General features: G+C 44.6%; 1 protein-coding gene across 2 annotated transcripts in view; it reads left to right on the forward strand.

The window, feature by feature from the left end:
• The window catches only part of CFAP47 (cilia and flagella associated protein 47), a 681,345-nt gene that overhangs the window by 286,163 nt on the left and 376,675 nt on the right, over positions 1 to 18,507 (forward strand). For both annotated transcript variants that reach the window (XM_077482554.1, XM_077482555.1), the window contains exon 38: positions 5,976 to 6,088. In XM_077482554.1, coding sequence (XP_077338680.1) covers positions 5,976 to 6,088 — 113 coding nt within the window. The remainder of the gene's footprint in view (positions 1 to 5,975; positions 6,089 to 18,507) is intronic.

An 18,507-nucleotide genomic window follows, 5' to 3' on the forward strand; every position in this document is an offset into this window, starting at 1 on the left:
AAACCTTTTAAAAAACGCTGTGCTGTATGTTACCACATACTCGGATGTGGTAAGATACCGTTTTGTGAATGGAGCCCAGTGTCTCCTATTTATGTAGTTCAATAAAAAGAAATATTGAATAATTCATTTATTAGCTTGAAGTATTAATTCTCGGGTCCCGTGTTCACTTATTCTCTGCACTTTGTGGTGACTAGGGATGTCCGAAAGGTTCGCCCAGCGGTCGGTTCGTGGCAAATTTCGGCTGTTCGCGGTCCGCCCGATCGGCGGACTATTGCCGCTGTACGCCCGGGGGACTTACGTGTTTACTGTGTAAAAGAACTTTGACCTATGATGACACATTCATCATGTGGTACAGGACAGCCAATTGAGACATTACAGCACATGGACACTTGGACATTCCCCCTAACATAAATAGACCCGATCCGGCGGCCATTTTACATTCTTTCCTATGTCACTATAGGGAGAGGTTGCTGTGTGGAGCAGGGAGAGACTGAAGTGACCAAAATCGCTAGCTATTAGGTCCACAAAAGTGTAGTTCAGGATATAGGTTTGAGGCACTGCTATTCAAGTCATTGTTGCAGCAGCCTGTCTTTTGTCAGTGCTGAGAGAGGGACAGGACGCTGTGTGCAGCAGGGACAGTCAGTTAAATCATTAGCTGTTACTATTAGGTCCACAAAAGTCCTTTTCAGGACTGGTATGCTAAAGTAATACAGGATATAGTTTTAAGTGCTATTCAAGTTATTGTTGCAGCAGCCTGTGTTTTGTCAGTTTAAATAGGGACAGACAGGAAGCTGTGTGTGGCAGTGAGAGACAGTCAGTTTAATCAGTAGCTGTTACTATTAGGTCCACAAAGGTTCTTTTCAGGACTGGTATGATAATAGGCTTTTACACGTATAATATTCTTTCTTCCAAATATAGAAAGAATATTATACTTGACTGCTGCCCTTCTGCTGCAGTAGTCCTTTATGAGTATAGGGACTGAGGTACAGTCTGCTAATCACAACCTACTAGTTGCACAAACATCCTTCTAAGGACTGGTAAGGTATAGCATACTACAGTATATAGGGTTGAGTGAGGTACAGTCTGCTAATCCTTAAGGACTGGTATAGGTCCACAATATATAGGGTTGAGGTGCACTACTGCTGACTGCTGCCCTATTCTGCAGCAGTCCTTTATCAGTATAGGGACTGAGGTACAGTCTGCTAATCACAACCTACTAGTTCCACAAAGGTCCTTCTAAGGACTGGTAAGGTATAGTGTACTACAGTATATAGGGTTGAGTGAGGTACAGTCTGCTAATCCTTAAGGACTGGTATAGGTCCACAATATATAGGGTTGAGGTGCACTACTGCTGACTGCTGCCCAATTCTGCAGCAGTCCTTTATCAGTATAGGGACTGAGGTACAGTCTGCTAATCACAACCTACTAGTTGCACAAAGGTCCTTCTAAGGACTGGTAAGGTATAGCGTACTAGAGTATATAGGGTTGAGTGAGGTACAGTCTGCTAATCCTTAAGGACTGGTATAGGTCCACAATATATAGGGTTGAGGTGCACTACTGCTGACTGCTGCCCAATTCTGCAGCAGTCCTTTATCAGTATAGGGACTGAGGTACAGTCTGCTAATCACAACCTACTAGTTACATAAAGGTCCTTCTAAGGACTGGTAAGGTATAGTGTACTACAGTATATAGGGTTGAGTGAGGTACAGTCTGCTAATCCTTAAGGACTGGTATAGGTCCACAATATATAGGGTTGAGGTGCCCTATTCTGCAGCAGTCCTTTATCAGTATGGGGACTGAGAGTTTTGTCACAGGGTCATTTAAAAATGACAGGCAGAGGAAGAGTCAGGCCCTTCCGCAGGGGTGGTAGGGGTAGGGCAGGAGCAACAGGCTTGAGCCAAAGTGGGAAATTGCAGAAGGTGCGTGCGATTACGTCAAAGGAAGCACCAGAATTGGTTGACTGGCTCACTCAGCCTTACTCTTCTGCACCCTCCTCATCCTCTCGATCTGCACATTCTTCTTCACTCTCTGCTATGTGCACCCCAAAGACACTACCACCAACAACGCCACCACCACCACCACCACCACCACATACCTTCCGTTGAGTCACAGGAATTATTTTCCGATCCATATCAAGACATTTCTGATGCGCGGCCACTCTTGGGATTGGATCAGGAAGAGGAGGTAGCAACAACTGCCACTCAGCAGTCTGACGACAGTACCCAGATCAGCCCAAGGAGGAGGTTGGTGCCCGGTGTTGCTGCCTACTCCGAGATCTCTACTTATAGCGGTGGGGAAGGTGACGTCGATGATGACATGTCTAGTGATGTCACCTGGGTGCCCACAAGAGAGGAGGAGTAGGGGAGTTCAGAGGGAGATATGGACCAGCAGATAGGGAGGAGAAGCAGGAATAACTTACATTGCACAGGAGGGACAAAGCAGACTGCTAATGTATCAGGAGCGAGTCATCGACCATGTACGGTCACATCTGGCGCTCCCAGGACGCCGGCACATGGCTCCGCAGTGTGGGCTTTTTTTAACGTGTCCGCTGCTGACAATAGTGTTGCCATCTGCAATCTTTGCAGTCAACGCATTAGTCATGGTAAGCCCAACACTCACCTAGGGATGACCGCCTTAAGAAGGTACATGAGCTGCCATCACCGAGCCCAGCGGGAGCAACGGAACACACAAAGCCACACTCCAGGCTCTCACCGTCCAGCCTCGTCTTCTACTTCTCCTTCTCCTCTCTCCTCACAATTGTCCTCCACTCCACCTTCCATCACGCCAAGCTCACGTTTTCTGCAAAAAGGCAGGCTTCTGTGGGCCTAATGTTCGAGCGTAAAAAAATGATGATGCCGGATAACCCTCTTGCCCAACGGTTGACGGCTGGCTTGTCAGAACTGATAGCCCGCCAACTACTGCCATATAAACTGGTGGACTCGTAGGCCTTTCGAAAATTTGTGGCCATTGGAACCCCACAATGGAAGGTCCCAGGAAGGAAGTATTTCTCAGAGAAGGGCATCCCAGAGCTATATGGCCATGTTCAGCGACAAGTGAATGCATCTCTGGCACACAGTGTCGATGCCAAGATACATCTGACCACAGACACGTGGTCTAGCAAACACGGACAGGGAAGGTATATCACTTTTACTGCCCACTGGGTGAACCTTCTGACGGCCGTCAAGCATGTAACCCGTGGCACCCGTGTAGATTTGGTTTTACCACCACGGATTGCGTGCAGGCCTGGCTCTTCTTCTCCTCCTCCTCCTACTCCATCCTCCTCCCTCTCCTCCTTGGCTGACATCTTGCGGCAGGCAAGGAAAATCTCGGCCCATTTCAGAAGATCTTACACGGCCATGGCTCGCCTTGCTGACATTCAGCGGCGACACAATCTGCCGGTCAGACGTCTTATTTGTGATTGCCCGGCGCAATGGAACTCAACCTTCTATATGCTTGATAGGCTGCTCCAGCAGAAACGTGCAGTTAACGTCTACCTGTATGAACTCTGCGGCAGAACAGGTTCTGGGGAGCTGTTTTTTTTTTCACCGCGCCAGTGGCTGCTCATGCGCGACGCATGCAGACTTCTGCGGTCATTTGAGGAGATCACCAAACTGGTCAGTCGCAGCCATGGCGCCATCAGTGACATGGTACCTTATGCCTTCTTTATGGAGCGTGCATTGCGTCATGTCATTGATCAAGCTGTTGAGGAGCAGGAGCGGGAAGACGAGGAAGTCACAATGACTGGATGAATTCCAAGGGGGGGCTACTCTATATGAGACAAGTGAACAACAGGAGTCTGAAGAGGAGTCAGAGGAGGATGGTGCCGGGGTGGATGAGGAGGAGCAGGAAGAGCATGCTTTAAACCTTTCTGGGATCCCTGTTGTTGTGCGTGGATGGGGAGAGGAAAATGAAGAGGACAACATTATCCTGGATGATGAGCAGGAGCCAGGCCACCACACCGCTTCCAATTTAGTGCAAATGGGGGCCTTCATGCTCCAGTGTTTTAATAGGCACCCTCGTATAAAAAGCATAAGGGTCAAGGACCAGTACTGGGTGGCAACGTACTTAGACCCCCGGTACAAACACAAAATGGCGGAAATGTTACCGCCGACACAGAGGGCTGTCAGAATGGAGCACTTCCAGGCCTTGCTTGCATTCTGCTTTTGCGTGCGCTGGCAGAGGAGCAATTCCCACTCCCAGAGAAGGAGTTGCAGGTACCAATCCAACAGCGCCTGCAAGAAGAGGCCGGTTTGAAGATGTGTTGGTGACTTCTGATATGAGGTCATTCTTTCAGCCGACCCATCGACTGGTGTCATCCGGATCCAGCATCAGGGAACGCCTAGACCGTCAGGTGTCTGACTACATCGGGTTAACGGCCGATGTGGACACTCTGAGGAGTGATGAACCCCTGGACTACTGGGTGGGCAGGCTTGACCTCTGACCAGAGCTTGCCCAATTTGCAATCGAACTGTTGGCTTGCCCCTCGTCCAGTGTCCTGTCCGAAAGGACGTTCAGCGCAGCATGGGGGATTGTGACTGATAAGCGTACTCGCCTAGCTCACGACAGTGTTAACTACCTCACATTTCTAAAAATGAATGAGGCATGGATCTCGGAGGATTTCAACACATGTGACCAGTAGACCATGTATATGTCTATAAATAATTTTTTTTATCGAGCACACAGACCTTCTTTCTTCATTTGGCTCACTTCCTTGTACAAAAAAGTACACCGTACTATGCGCCCGTACCCTCCTGTTTGAAGAGGTTGAGCGGTGTCATATTTCTCCTGGGGCTGCTTATTATGAGGGGCTCCCACCATCCCTGTGCTGTGCTGACTTCCTCCTGGGGCTGCTTATTATGAGGGGCTCCCACCATCCCTGTGCTATGCTGACTTACTCCTGGGGCTGTACCTCTGCTGTGCATATTATGAGGGGCTCCCACCATCCCTGTGCTGTGCTCATTATGAGGGGCTCCCACCATCCCTGTGCTATGCTGACTTCCTCCTGGGGCTGCTTATTATGAGGGGCTCCCACCATCCCTGTGCTATGCTCATTATAAGGGGCTCCCACCATCCCTGTGCTATGCTCATTATGAGGGGCTCCCACCATCCCTGTGCTATGCTCATTATGAGGGGCTCCCACCATCCCTGTGCTATGCTGACTTACTCCTGGGGCTGCTTACGGTGCAGGTGTCAGTGCTGTATATCACGGTGCTGGTGTCAGTGCTTTGTCGCGCTGCTGATGTCAGTGCTCTCTATCACGGTGCTGGTGTCAGATCACTATATCATGGTGCAGGTGTCACGCTGCTGGTGATCATCTCCTGCACCCTCTTCTTTGCCTACCCTGACCTTCCCTCTCCTCCATTGCCTTCATGCGCTCCACAGTGCTGAATTGTCACAATTTCACATATAAAAAAAGAATGCTTGTAGTTGTTGATCCCAGATTCACCTCATACATTTGTTATGTCATTGGCCATGTGGTGGGACTATGTTTGCACAGCTAGTAACTATTTTGTGGCTGCAAATTTGACCTGTAGGTTTGCAAAGTTCGCCTCCCATTGAAGTCAATGGGGCCCGCCGCGAACGTTACGGTTCGTGAACTATCGGCCGCGTTCGCGGTCCGCGTTCGCAAAATGTCCCTTCGGAAGTTCGTTCATCACTAGTGGTGACCTAGAGTTCATTGGTTCCTTTGCAAATCAATGACCCGAATGCAACAATCATGCATCAGACTAGTTTTATACAGAGTGCAGGAAAGCGTTGTTTGATTTTAACACAATTAATAATAGAGTTCTAAGACATGCATTCTTTAAAAAGATTGTGTACTTTAGTAAATATCTGTTGACTCAGTTTGACACTGCAGAGATTGACTGTAATGTTCCCTATCACTGGTATTCAATGACAGTTTGTCATTATTATAGTACCTATACACAGCTGCTGATCAATAGTCTGACCTTTGTGATTTTATATTGCTGGAACAGGTCCGATTGAAAAATCCAAGCAGCAAACCACTAGTGTACAATGCTACAGTTGTAGGTCGAGAGTCAGCTGATTTCTCATTGCCTAAAGGAAACACAATAACGATTGCTCCAAAGTAAGTAACCTTTTTCATTGTCTTCATTGGAACTGACAGCTCAGAATGCATACAGATGTTGCATATTAAATATAAACAATATAGATCATTATTTTTCACCAGGGTAAATCTAGTTGTTTAAATAATGTAGATGTGGCAAACATATGCTGCAGTTTGACATGCCTCTTTTTTATCATGCCCAGTGGCAGTCTTTCTAGAAATTAATGCTATCATTAGTCATATAGTTTTCTCAGCATCTGTTGTATGAACCAATTAAAGAATCATTGTTTGAAATCTGTCATTCTCCCTGAATGTATATATTTATGTAGCGTTTGTGTAATAGCATCTTCTTGTTGGTGCCTGGCTGGTTTGCTTTGAAATTCAACTGTGCCTTATTCTAGGATACTGGCATTACCGAGCAGCCCCTGTTAGTCCATGATGCATACTATAGTTTAAGATTAACAGGTATTGAAGAATGGAATCTGACATTGACTGCACACAGCCAAGCAGAGAGATAATGCGCCCTTGACCTTGTTACTGTACTCATGTGTGCTTCACAGAGCATAGCCTTTGACCTCTTTCCCAGCTGCACGATTCCAGACTTTCTTTTTATTGCTCCCAAGAAAGGAGCATAATCTGAAGATTACAGAATAATCACTTAAATCAACACCTAATAAAGCAAAATAGCAAACACTGAGAAAATGCAATGTTTGTCATTCCTCCTCTTCATATACAACTGCAAAAATATACCATGCTGACTGAACCTAGCAAAACGTTTCATACACAGGACCAAATGTTTTTCCAGCAAAAGCTAAAAATCAATGCACGTCTAAAGAAGCACTTTAGTCTAAAAATAAAATCTATATTTTATTACAGCAGAGTTCTTTAGCACTCCATGTACATGCTAATATCATTTTTTTTTCCCCCAAAATTTGAGAGGGCTGTTGATTTGAAACATAGGTAACTACCTATAGCAGACTACTCAATTAATCTGTTTGCACCTTGTTGTTAAAGGAAATTGTCAGGCAGAAGTATGTGATCTGCAGGTTGTAGTATCCTGGACCAAGATTCAGTCAATCAGGTGTTTGAACCCCTTGTTTGCACATGCTTTTTTCAAAAAATCTGGTGCAGCTGTGCATGGTAACCAATCAGCTTCTAACTTCTGTTTGTTCAATTAAAGTGGAGTTCCACCCCTCGTTTTTGGATATTTTATTTTCTTTCTTTAGTACCTTTTTTTGGAAGTACTAAGAGTACTTCTGTTCCAGTCAGGCTGCGGCCCATGACTTCACATCTTCTGCGGCGAGCCCCCCGTTGTCCTCTGGGACCTAAGTCTATCCCAGAAGACAAACTGGCCATTCACAAAGTGCTGTACGACTCGCGCATGTGCAGTTGGAACTGCTGCCGGTCATCGCACCCTATGCGATGGACGGATTGACCTTGGGCGCCGACATCGTGGGCTCCCTGGACAAGTAAGTGACCTTATTAAAAGTCAGCAGCTACAGTGTTTGTAGCTGCTGACTTTAAAAAAAAAGAAATTTTGCGGCTGGAACACCGCTTTAAGCTTTGACAAAAACCTGGAAGCTGATTGGTTTCTATGCAGAGCTGCACCAATTTTGTGCTTTATACCGGTAGTAAAGACCGCTTTGTGATTTTTACCTACAGGCAAGCCTATAATAAGGCTTACCTGTAGGTAAAATGAATACAAGGGCACTGTCTAGGAGATATTCACACTTGATGCAACAGTGATGTCACCTGCACATGTGATCTGAAGGTCAATAGGGTGAAGAGAAGTATACAGAGGTCAGCACTATGAAGAGCAGTGTATAGGGATTAGTAGGGCAGAGGACAGGAGGGTATGGTACTGGGGGTTCAGGAGGGCACGTTGCTGGGGGGTCAGAAGGGCATGGTGCAGGGGGGGTCTGGCAGGCATAGTATTGGGGGTTCAGGAGGGCATGGTATTGGGGGATCAAAAGGGCACGGTACTAGGGATTTAGGAAGGCAGAGTACTGGGGGTTCAGGAGGTCCCATTACCAAGGGCTCAGGAGGGTATGGTATTGGGGGCTAGGAGTGCACAGTACTACAGGCACAGGAGGGAAGAGTATGGGGGGTTCAGGAGGGCACAGTATTGGGGGGGTCAGAAGAACGTGGTGCAAGGGGGCAGGATGACAGAATACAGGAGGGTATAGCGCAGGGGCAATCATCAGGGCATTGTTCAGGCAGGTCTGGAGGGCATGGCTCAGGGAGGTCATAAGGGTATGGTGCAGGGGGGTCAGGAGGGTATGGTGCAGGGGGGTCAGGAGGGTATGGTACTGAGGGTTCAGAATGCATGGTGCTGGGGGGTCAGGAGGCATGGTGCAGGGAAGTGTATAGTACCGAGGGGTCAGGAGGGCATGGTGCAAGGTGGGGGAATCTGGAGGGCATGGTATTGGTGCTCAGGGGGACAGAGTACAGGGGGGCTCAGGAGGGCATGATTCAGGGGGGCTCAGGAGGGCATGATTCAGGGGGGCTCAGGAGGGCATGATTCAGGGGGGTCAGGAGGGCATGATTCAGGGGGGTCAGAAGGGCATGATGCAGGGGGTGTTTAGAAGGGCATGGGCATGGTGCATGGAGGTTTGGAGGTCATGGTGCAGGTAGGTCAGGGGGTATGGTACTGGATGGTCAGGAGAGAATGGTGCAGGGAGGTCAGGAGGGTACAGTGCTGAGGGGTCAGGAGGGCATGGTGCAAGGGAGGGAGGATCTGGAGGCACAGTATTGGGGGTTCAGGAAAGCATGGCATTAGTCATGAGGCCATGGTACGAGTGGTTAGGAGGGTATGGTATTGGGGGGGTCAGGCGGACAGAGTACAGGGGGATGAGGAGGGTATGGTATTGGGGACTACAAGGGCACGGTACTCCCAGGTTGGAGTCCTCAGAGCAACAGGTAACATAATGCAGAAGTAAAGCATGGTAAAAAATTGGCAGTCAAAGTCACTGTTGAACAGGCAAAAAGTCAGGACAGTTTAATAACAAGAATCTTCGAGAAACAGGCCGGAGATCAGGGCAGGTGGAAACAAAGATCATTTAAAAACAGACAAAGGTCATAAACGAATATGATCATTTAGACAGGGATGGCAGGGAGAGTGCAAGAGCATCGAAACAAGTGTACTCAGAAAGATCTATAGCAGTTTTTGAGATATTGAGAAAGCTGTTGCACAATTAAACAGGAATCAAGTATGGGACCTAGGTGCAAAACATTAGACTGATACTGCAGACACTGAGCTGCAACTTGAACAGCTGCGGACAATGATAACCCATTATGTGAGCACCACTTAGTCTAGGAGTAAGGCCCGTGCTGACACGGAAAAATGCCCCATGATGCCAAAGAAGAATACTTTTTTTTTTTTTTTTTACTTGCTTTGATATACTGTAAATTAAGAAAGGTTGTGGTAGCCACATTAAAATTCAAGGAAATATGTGCTAAATATAGCAGGCCATAGTCATCTGAGGAATACAAGACAGCTGTTTTAGAGTGGGTCTATCAGGAAAGTTAACTATGCTTCTTAAAATAGCCTGTTGGGTAAAAGTAAATCTGCCCAAAGAGATCCCTAAAGAAGAAGAATGTAAATATATATCTCTCCCACCAACCATTCCAAACACTGCTCCAATCAAGTGTCTGCAGAGAACAGATACTTCCAGAAGTGTCAATATCTTTTATTGTTTCCTATCACCAATTCATTACAAAGAATATATTTTGTTTATTAGGTTTCGCGTTAGGTTTCAACCTAGCGTCCAAGTATTTTATTTTTTTTGTGTCCTTAGCCTTCTTGCTTCAAAAGGTGTTTGTGTCTTAATGCATGTATTGTACTCAGTGGTGTTTTACTGTGAAAGCTCTTATGATTTTATAACTCATACCTCAGGTGTTGCAGACTCTATTACAACTGAAGTGCTCTATTTGATGTTTTCCATCCCAGCAAAGTAATGCCACTTACTAAATAGAGCTTCAATTTCACTTGTATCTAAGTGACTGCAGCATCTGAGGTCTGAGTAGGAACATATTAAGCTCTTTGATGAACCACCAACAAATACAATACATGTACACATACACTCTGTACTGCACTCTACTGCTCCAAAATAAGATTGAGTCACCTTTTTCAACTTTCAGCCCTTTCTTCAGCTTAATTCTAATTTTGCATTGCTGAACTTTTGGCCCGGTTTACATATTACGTAGGGGGAATGTGTGTTCCAGCTGATGATTTTTTTTTATCTCTGACCAGTCACTTGAATGGGTTGCCCTATGTGAGTTTGTTGTGCCAAAGAAGCTCAAGGACCAAATTTTGGACCTGAGTCAGGCGCATTTTTTGATGTTTATTTTGCTGAGATTTTTGCATGTTTTGTCGCACAACAATCAAGGCCCATTTGGGGTGCCATTAGGAATAAATGGAATCCAAATGTGCATTGCATGTTTTGCTGGGATTTCAGCGTGATTTGGAAACATGGGCAGAATCACACTGATTCTGCCCATGATTTAATATTGCTAGTTGTAAACGGGGCTTAAGATTACTGTATGACTTTAGCTGGTGTTGCATCAAGATAGAAGTGGCCAGGGAAAGAATATGCTAGTAACTGTACAGTCACATTCATCTGGACTTTTGCTGTAATGTTAAAGGTGTTTTTCTAGATCTAAAGAAGTTGCTTGGATAAGCTACACAATGCCTTCAACATTATGGAACAAGTCCAGTAGAATGTGCCTAACTGCTATGAACTGTGCTATGTCCTAGATAGATGAGAACCTGCAAAGTCATACCTCTTCTTTCATGGCACAAAGAAAGGTTGTTTTTGTATGTGGTCCAAAGCAAAATTCTTGAACTTTTACCTTGAAGCTCTGGGCCCTGGGATCAAATCCTCCTATAGGTATGTTGTCCTTGTGTGTTTGTGTAAGCTACTTGTGGGTACTCTGATTTACTGCTGCAATGCAAAAATATACTGATAAGCTAACTGGTTTCTTTGCAAATTTGCTTCAGTGCGTATATGAGTGCAATCGGGGCATTAGACTGTAAGCTTCTTTGAGGCAGGAACCCATATGAATGATTACTTTTTAAAGTGATTCTAAAGCCTCCTTTTTTTTGTACAATGAAAAGAGCTTTGTACTTGCCGTCTCTGTGCACTTCTGTTGCATGGATCGGCCCAGAACCTCCTCTTCCAAGGTTATCTGCTGGAGCGCTCTTCTCCTCTTCTTCTGTGTCTGCCTCCATAGCAAGCTGCTTGATGCGGGCAGATGTACAGGCTTGCAAATCTATTGACACACATAGCCTGGCTCAATCTCACCCCAGCTTCTCCTCACTTGATTTGATTGACAGCAGTGGGAGTCATTGGCTTAATCTGCCCTGGGAGACCAGGGAGAAGGAGCAGAGCTGCTGCAGACAAGCATAGCACTGGATTAAGAATGGACTCATGTAAGTATTTAGGGAAGTGGGGGAAGCAAACAGCTACTGAAACTTTTTTTACCTTAAAATACATGTGAATCTTAAGCATTTTTACCTTAAAGTGGTTGTAAACCTCAGTCATGGAATCTTGGTAAAACACATATATCTGCAGTGTTTATCTTTTCTCTCTCCAAAGCTCTAAGTGTAGTTTCTCTCTGGTGCTTTGTTCCTCTGTTATCAGCATAAGTCACTTTGAGAAGTTTTCCCGACACATGAGATAAATTTGTGTTGGGAGAGAGGGGGGTGGGGGGGCTCAGAACGGAGCTTGTCTATTCACAACACAGTTCTGCTGTGTTGCTGTGTGAGGGGGTGTGTTCCTTTCCTCCAATCAGCTCTCACACACTGCAGTCTCTCTGCACTCTTCTCTGTGCTGCTGACAGATTTTTAACACTATCTGCCCTTTTAAAGGGGTGCAGGGAAGTGAAGGCTGAAGATAAACAAGTAAAACATATGTAGGAGGATTTGTTTAATCTCTGTGTATCATCTGAAGCTGTTCACTTCACTGGGTATATGTGAGGGTTTACAACCACTTTAAGACATTTCATGCATTTAGGTAAAAAAAATTTCAATATGTGCATTGTCCCCTCACCCTCCTTATATTTACTGGAGTCTGATCTTGATCCATCTTTGTGCCCATCTTAGCGCCTCTCTCCTCTTCTACCTATTCTCATAGGCTTTGCTGAGATGGCTCACGTGACTTTCAGTCAAATCTTGTGATGAGGGAACGGTGTGGGGCAGTGCCTAGCCACACTGTTTGTGTCTATAGATGGAAGTATAAAAAACAAAAGAAAAATATCGCGCTTGGGGTAAACCTAAAAGCTGCAACTACAACCATCTAATATCAAGATATGAAAAAACTCAGAAAAAATTATATATAAAGTTGCGCTAAAGTTACATGAAAAATGAAAGTGAAAAGTCCAATACAAATTATTGAGATTAAAAATCAAAAAAACATCCTGTGTAAAGTTCAATGAAGAAAGAAGGAGTCTTTTTGTAATAAGGGACTCTTTGTTTCCACGGAAAACCAATGAATAGAAAAATCAATCCTTTTTACGAATTCAGTGTAATCTTCTTATAAATCCAAAGTTGAAAAAAGTTTGACCCTTACCACAATGGGTGGACTCCCAGTCAATGGAGTCGTTAGCGCGAGCAGACAGCCCTCTGTGGGGTTCTTTTGCGTGTAATCCGTTCCGTTATGGTACTAAACGTATGGATAGATGTGGATCATTCGGAAGTGATCGGCATAGGTTACAACAATTCCGTACGTCCTACTTCCCTTCTCGAACACCGTAGGTAGTGGTAATCCGATCTCTCTGTGCATCTGGAGTTTGTTTATAGCTCCCCAGCGAATCCTCCGATGTCAGGGTTTTACAATGCGCAAACCTGTGGTGAAACACAAACTACTCGGGCTGTATACACCATCAGCACTGCCTCCCTATTGCAGCGTCCCAGCCATAGATGGAAGTAGCATGGCTCAGGATCGAGCTTGCAAGTGTGCCACCATAGGAAGAAGAGGAGCCAGAGCGCCTGCAGAGAAACCGAGAAGAGGAGGATGGGGGCTGATCTGTGCAATACCATTGCACAAAGCAGTAGTATAACATCTTTGTTATTTTTAAAGAACAAAAATGACTTTACAAACACTTTAATGCAATTAATGCATTAAGGTAAAAAATCTTGTAACTTTAGAATTACTTTAAAGCCATGCATAATGTTATAGCAATATATACATACAAGAAATGAAGAACACACATACTCAAAAAATGAAGTTTGCTTTGAAATACCTGTATGTACTACCAAATACAATTTGAACTGTGAACAGTAAAATATATATAATTATTATTATAGTGTTATGGGTCCTTGAATATTATGATCACTACCTCATTGATGTGAATTATTATTCCTCTTAATCCCCCCACGCCCGCCAGCCTTCAAATGATGGCTGGGCGGCGCAGCTCTCGTTCTGGGAGGCCATCATATGACATCCAACCAGAACGACTGCTCGGCACGGCAATTGATGGTGCGGTGTGTCAGTCAGACACACCACTACACCGATCTGATGAAGGCTCTTTACCACGTGATCAGCTGTGTCCAATCATGGCTGATCATGATGTAAACTGGAAGAGCTGCTGATCGGTCTTTCCTCACTCGCATCTGACAGACGCGAGTAGAGGAGGGCCGATTGGCTGCTCTCCTGACAGGGGGGTCTGTGCTGATTGTTTATCACCGCAACCCCCCCGCCAGTACCACCAGGGATTGGCACCACCCTGGACCACCAGGGAAATGCCAATCAGTGCCCATTTCAAATACCTGCCAATGCCATCAATGATGCATATCAATGCCATCTATCCATGCCTCATATCAGTACCCATCATTTCCACGTATCAGTGCAGCCTTTCAGTGCCCATCAGTGTCACATATCAGTGCCCATCCGTGCTCACCAGTGCCACCCATGAGTGCCCATCAGTGCCGCCTATTAATGCCCATCATTGCTGCATATCAGTGCCACCCATCAGTGCTGTCTTATCAGTGCCTATCAGTGAAGAAGAAAACTTACTTATTTACAACATTTTATAACAGAAACAAAAGAAACTTATTTTTTTTCAAAATTTTCGTTTTTTTTTTATTTGTTTAGCAGAAAATAAAAACAGCAAGGTGATCAAATACCACCAAAAGAAAGTTATATTTGTGGGAAAAAAATGATACAAATTCTGTTTGGGTAAAGTGTAGCATGACCGCGCAATTGTCATTTAAACAGCGAGCGTGCTGAAAGCTGAAAATTGGCTTGGGCAGGAAGAGGGTGTAAGCAGGGCCGGAATTACCATTGGGCTTGACTGGGCTCAAGCCCATGGGCCCCGCCCAATAGGGGGCCCCGCCAAGATACATAGCCGAGTGTACTCGGCTCGGCTCCGCTCACTGTCACGCCCAGTCCCGCCCAATGATGGACATAACACAGGGACTGGGCGTGACTGTGAGCCGAGCCGAGTACACTTGGCTACTCTCGGGACTACGAGAGGACCCGAGAGCCACCAAGATACAGAGGACTCTGTATCTCGGAGCCGCCATTTTTGAACTTCAAGACTGCAATGACAAGGCTGCAAATGACAAGGCTACACTGACAAGGCTGCAAATGACACTGGACAAGGCTGCAGATGGACACTGATGAGGCTGCATTGATGGGCATTTAAATGTAAGTTTTTTTCCTTAAATTTCCCTCCTAAAAGTTTTTCCCTTAAAATGTCCTCCTAAACTTGGGGTGCATGTTATACGCCGATAAATACGGTAATGTATAGAAGGTAGGGTCCGAAAGTGACTCAAGCCCAGGGGCCCCCACCACCCTAAGTCCTGCCCTGGGTGTAAGTACCTGGTATTGAGGGGGTTAAGCTTTTTGTACTTTTTGGTCTTACATCAGCAGACTATAATAATTGTCGGTAATACATTTTGAATCAAGGCATAATATAATTTAAAATAACAGTTTGAGGTTTTGACAAGTTAATACCTTGCTTGTTTCTTTCTTTCTCTATGTTTCAGTGCCTTATCAGCACCTTGTAGTTTTGGAAGAGAACTTTTTCCGTACTTAACTGTCATTATAGAATGTCAGTGCTAATTTGGCAGAAGAAATAGAGGCAGAATGATTTGAACAGTTTGTGGTGCATGCAGAATTGCTGCACTGCACAGCCCTTTATTATAGTTAAATGCTTTTTGATGTACAGTATTTCCATTTGGTTTGTTTCCAGGGGGAGAGTAACAAAACATTTCAAATTAGTTGCAGTCTGGCACTAGGTTTTGTATTACAGGAACAGTGTTGCTGATTTGACCATTTCATTCTAATTGATCTCAGTCTTCTCCCCTAGCATGTTTGATTGATGATAGGATGCAAGCCCATGCATAATACGTATCAAAACATTTTGTTGTGCTTGTCTTCAAATGCTTGTACACAACATACAAAGGTTATTTTGAATCATGGACAGCATCTGCATGCACAACTAAAGTGTATTGCTTAGCATCTGAAAAAACAATATTTGCTAATGTTAACTACCAAAAAAAAAAGAAAATTGATAAGTGGTAAACATGTAGTTTCTGCACTAATCTTTATAAATGAGTCCCTTAGTTGTTCCCATAAATGAAAGCCCAATTTTCTCCATTTTCAAAATTACATTAAAATTTTACAGCAGGTTGGTATATGTGGTATATTACATGCTTAAAATCACACTAAATGATAATTCTTAAAGAGTAATTCCACTTTATTTGGAAAAAATATAGCAAATTAAAAAAAATAATAAAGCATATATGCAATTGGGACACATGCCATTTTGTAATTTTAATGTTTTTAAAAAGGACTCTTCCTTTTTGAACTGCAGCACAGTAATTTTCTGCAAATTCAGTGCAATATGGGAACCTGGAGGCGTTTTGTACCCAGTTGATGTAGGGAACACATCCAGAAATACTGTGTAATTTCCTGCTTGTGTAATGGACTGACTGATTTTCCCAGAAACCTTACCTTGTTAACAACCCATTCAGTTTAAAATAGAAATGAGAGCCAAAATACTGTGTGTATAGATATAAAATGTAATTTATATACTGTATATGTAGCACTTACCCCCGAAGGAGTGGCTGAATTTTTGATTCGGGCCTGCACTCTGCTAATGAACCCCCCTGAATTGACTCAGTCCCCTTGACACAGCTGTGGTGCAATACAATACAGTACAATATCATGTAATGCAATATACCTGTGTTGTATCCTCAGGACTCACTGGCTCCACCTGGTGGAGAAAAAAATAGTGCACCACACAACTGGATACTTAACCAGAAATATATTTTTACTGCGAGTATATTAAAACAGGTGGTTACAGAGATTGCACTGTCATCCCAACGTAGGATATATATCTAGTATATATCAACAGACAAATACAATATGATATATATATATATATATATATATATATATATATATATATATATATATATATATTCTATGTATCTAAACCTGCTCAGTGTCAGTTGCACTGGTCCTCCGTGGCACTACAGATCCCAGCGAGGCCTGTATCTGAGTCTAACTGCATGTGAAAGTTAACAACTGTGGGTCTGTAACCCGGTCACCAACTGGATCAGAACTCCATGTAGTGGATTTGGTCTGGTGACTGCAGCTTGCTTCTCCGTCAGCTGGCTCCGTCACTTCGTTCAGCTATGCTGCATGAACCCGATCCTCCGATGCTCAAACGAGTGTCTCTGGATGTATCCAATCCGGTCGCTGTATCTCCTGCACCATCAGGTCACTCACACAAGCTGTAGAAGTTGCAATCTGTGATGGCTGTGGGCCTCTTGTAACAGGAAGCCTCAGCACAGATCCTCACAGGCTGGCCACGCTATCCCAAGAGACCTAAAATGGCCGATCGGGTTCCTTTTATGTCCTACTCAGCATGCACTGCTAGAGAAAGTGTTCATGGATAGGTCACCAAGCCTCCTGGGTAAAAAGGGTCAACCTTCTAAACAAAACAGTCACTTCCTGTATTGTGTTCAATGGTTAAAAACAAAAGTTATCCCAGTGCACTTTCTGTATTTGACTGCTAGATGGCGCCAAATACTAAGCTATAGAATTGTCCATAGGCTTGCATTGTAAAACATTTACATCACATTAATAGGCGAAAATGTGTCAGCGCTACATATAAATACCTTTTTTTTAAAATGATAACATGACCTGCATAAGAGGCTTAGAGAGGTGGGGTGAGAGAAAGAGCAGTACACTGATCTCCCCAGTGATAGTGTCAGCACCAGTCTAACTATTGGAAGACAGGTGGACTGTACTCCCAGCACAGCCACGGCCATAAAACTGACCATACTGGAGAGGATGTGCTCTCATGCCTAGTGTGGTCAGTTTGAAACAAGAAAGCACGGGGACTGGCAGGATCACCAGGTATTTAACACAAATGAAGAAATACAAAGAGAACAGGATACTTTTTTGATAGTACATGAAACAACAGACACATATCAAGAAAATGTTGGGGTAACACACTTTAATCTTCTGGCATCAAGTAGTTTTTGGCATGCATGTAACAAGTTTAATGTAGAGTGCATATATAGCAAATGCTTGAATTCATTATACTGGAGCAGGCATCACTAAATGGTGGACCACAGTCTGGATCCAGACTGAGTAACAGTGCTATCCAGTCTGCAGTCTGGCCAAATAGATGCCTGAGTTTCCTCTCCCAGGCACTGGCTCTCCTGCTTGCTGCAGCTGTTATCAAGGAAAACAAGATAGGAGGCACGGCAGGTCTGCATAGAGGGCTGGACTAGTTAAGAAGTGGGTGATCAGTTGCTAGGCTCCAGGGCAGTCTAAATAACCATTCGCCTACCTTTAACATGAAAAGTCCCACTCTTTGTCCAGACCTGCTGCATCTCCTATCTTGTGTGAATAAGATACAACAGTAAAGGGAGTGGGGAGGGAGTGCTGCAATGTAATGAAAGAGCCAGGAGTCTGTAATATGGAGGGAGAGACTGTGATGTAATGTGGGGTCGGTAATGTATGACAATCTGTGACAAGGGAATCTGTGTCTGGTCTGTGATGGGGGTCTGTGATGTAAAGTGGCACTGTGATGTAAAAGGGGGAATGTGATGTGAAGGAGGGTCTAGGAAGGATGTAAAGAGGAGTCTGTGATGTGAAGAGGGGACTGAGGACACTGATGTAAGGGCTTGTTCATACCTGTGCAGAGATTTTTCTGCACTAGAGATTACACTTCTCTTCTATGTGCCCTGTTAACACTGCAATAGTGCCCCTGGGTGCTGAACAGTGCAGTGCGAAATGCGTACTGTTTGCATTTTTCTGCAATGCACTGGAGCTCACCTGAAGGCTCCATGTACAGTCTGTTTCTATACACTGCAACTGAGCTGTGGTGAATGAAAAATGAATGTAATTTTGACATTTCAATAAAGTAGAAAAAAAAAGGACAGAGTGTGATGCGCTTAAATGTGCACTGCCATGCCA

This window comes from Lithobates pipiens, unplaced genomic scaffold (assembly GCF_037356315.1).
Source record: "Lithobates pipiens isolate NorthernLeopardFrog02 unplaced genomic scaffold, aLitPip1_a1.2 Scaffold_16, whole genome shotgun sequence".
NCBI classification, from domain to species: domain Eukaryota; kingdom Metazoa; phylum Chordata; class Amphibia; order Anura; family Ranidae; genus Lithobates; species Lithobates pipiens.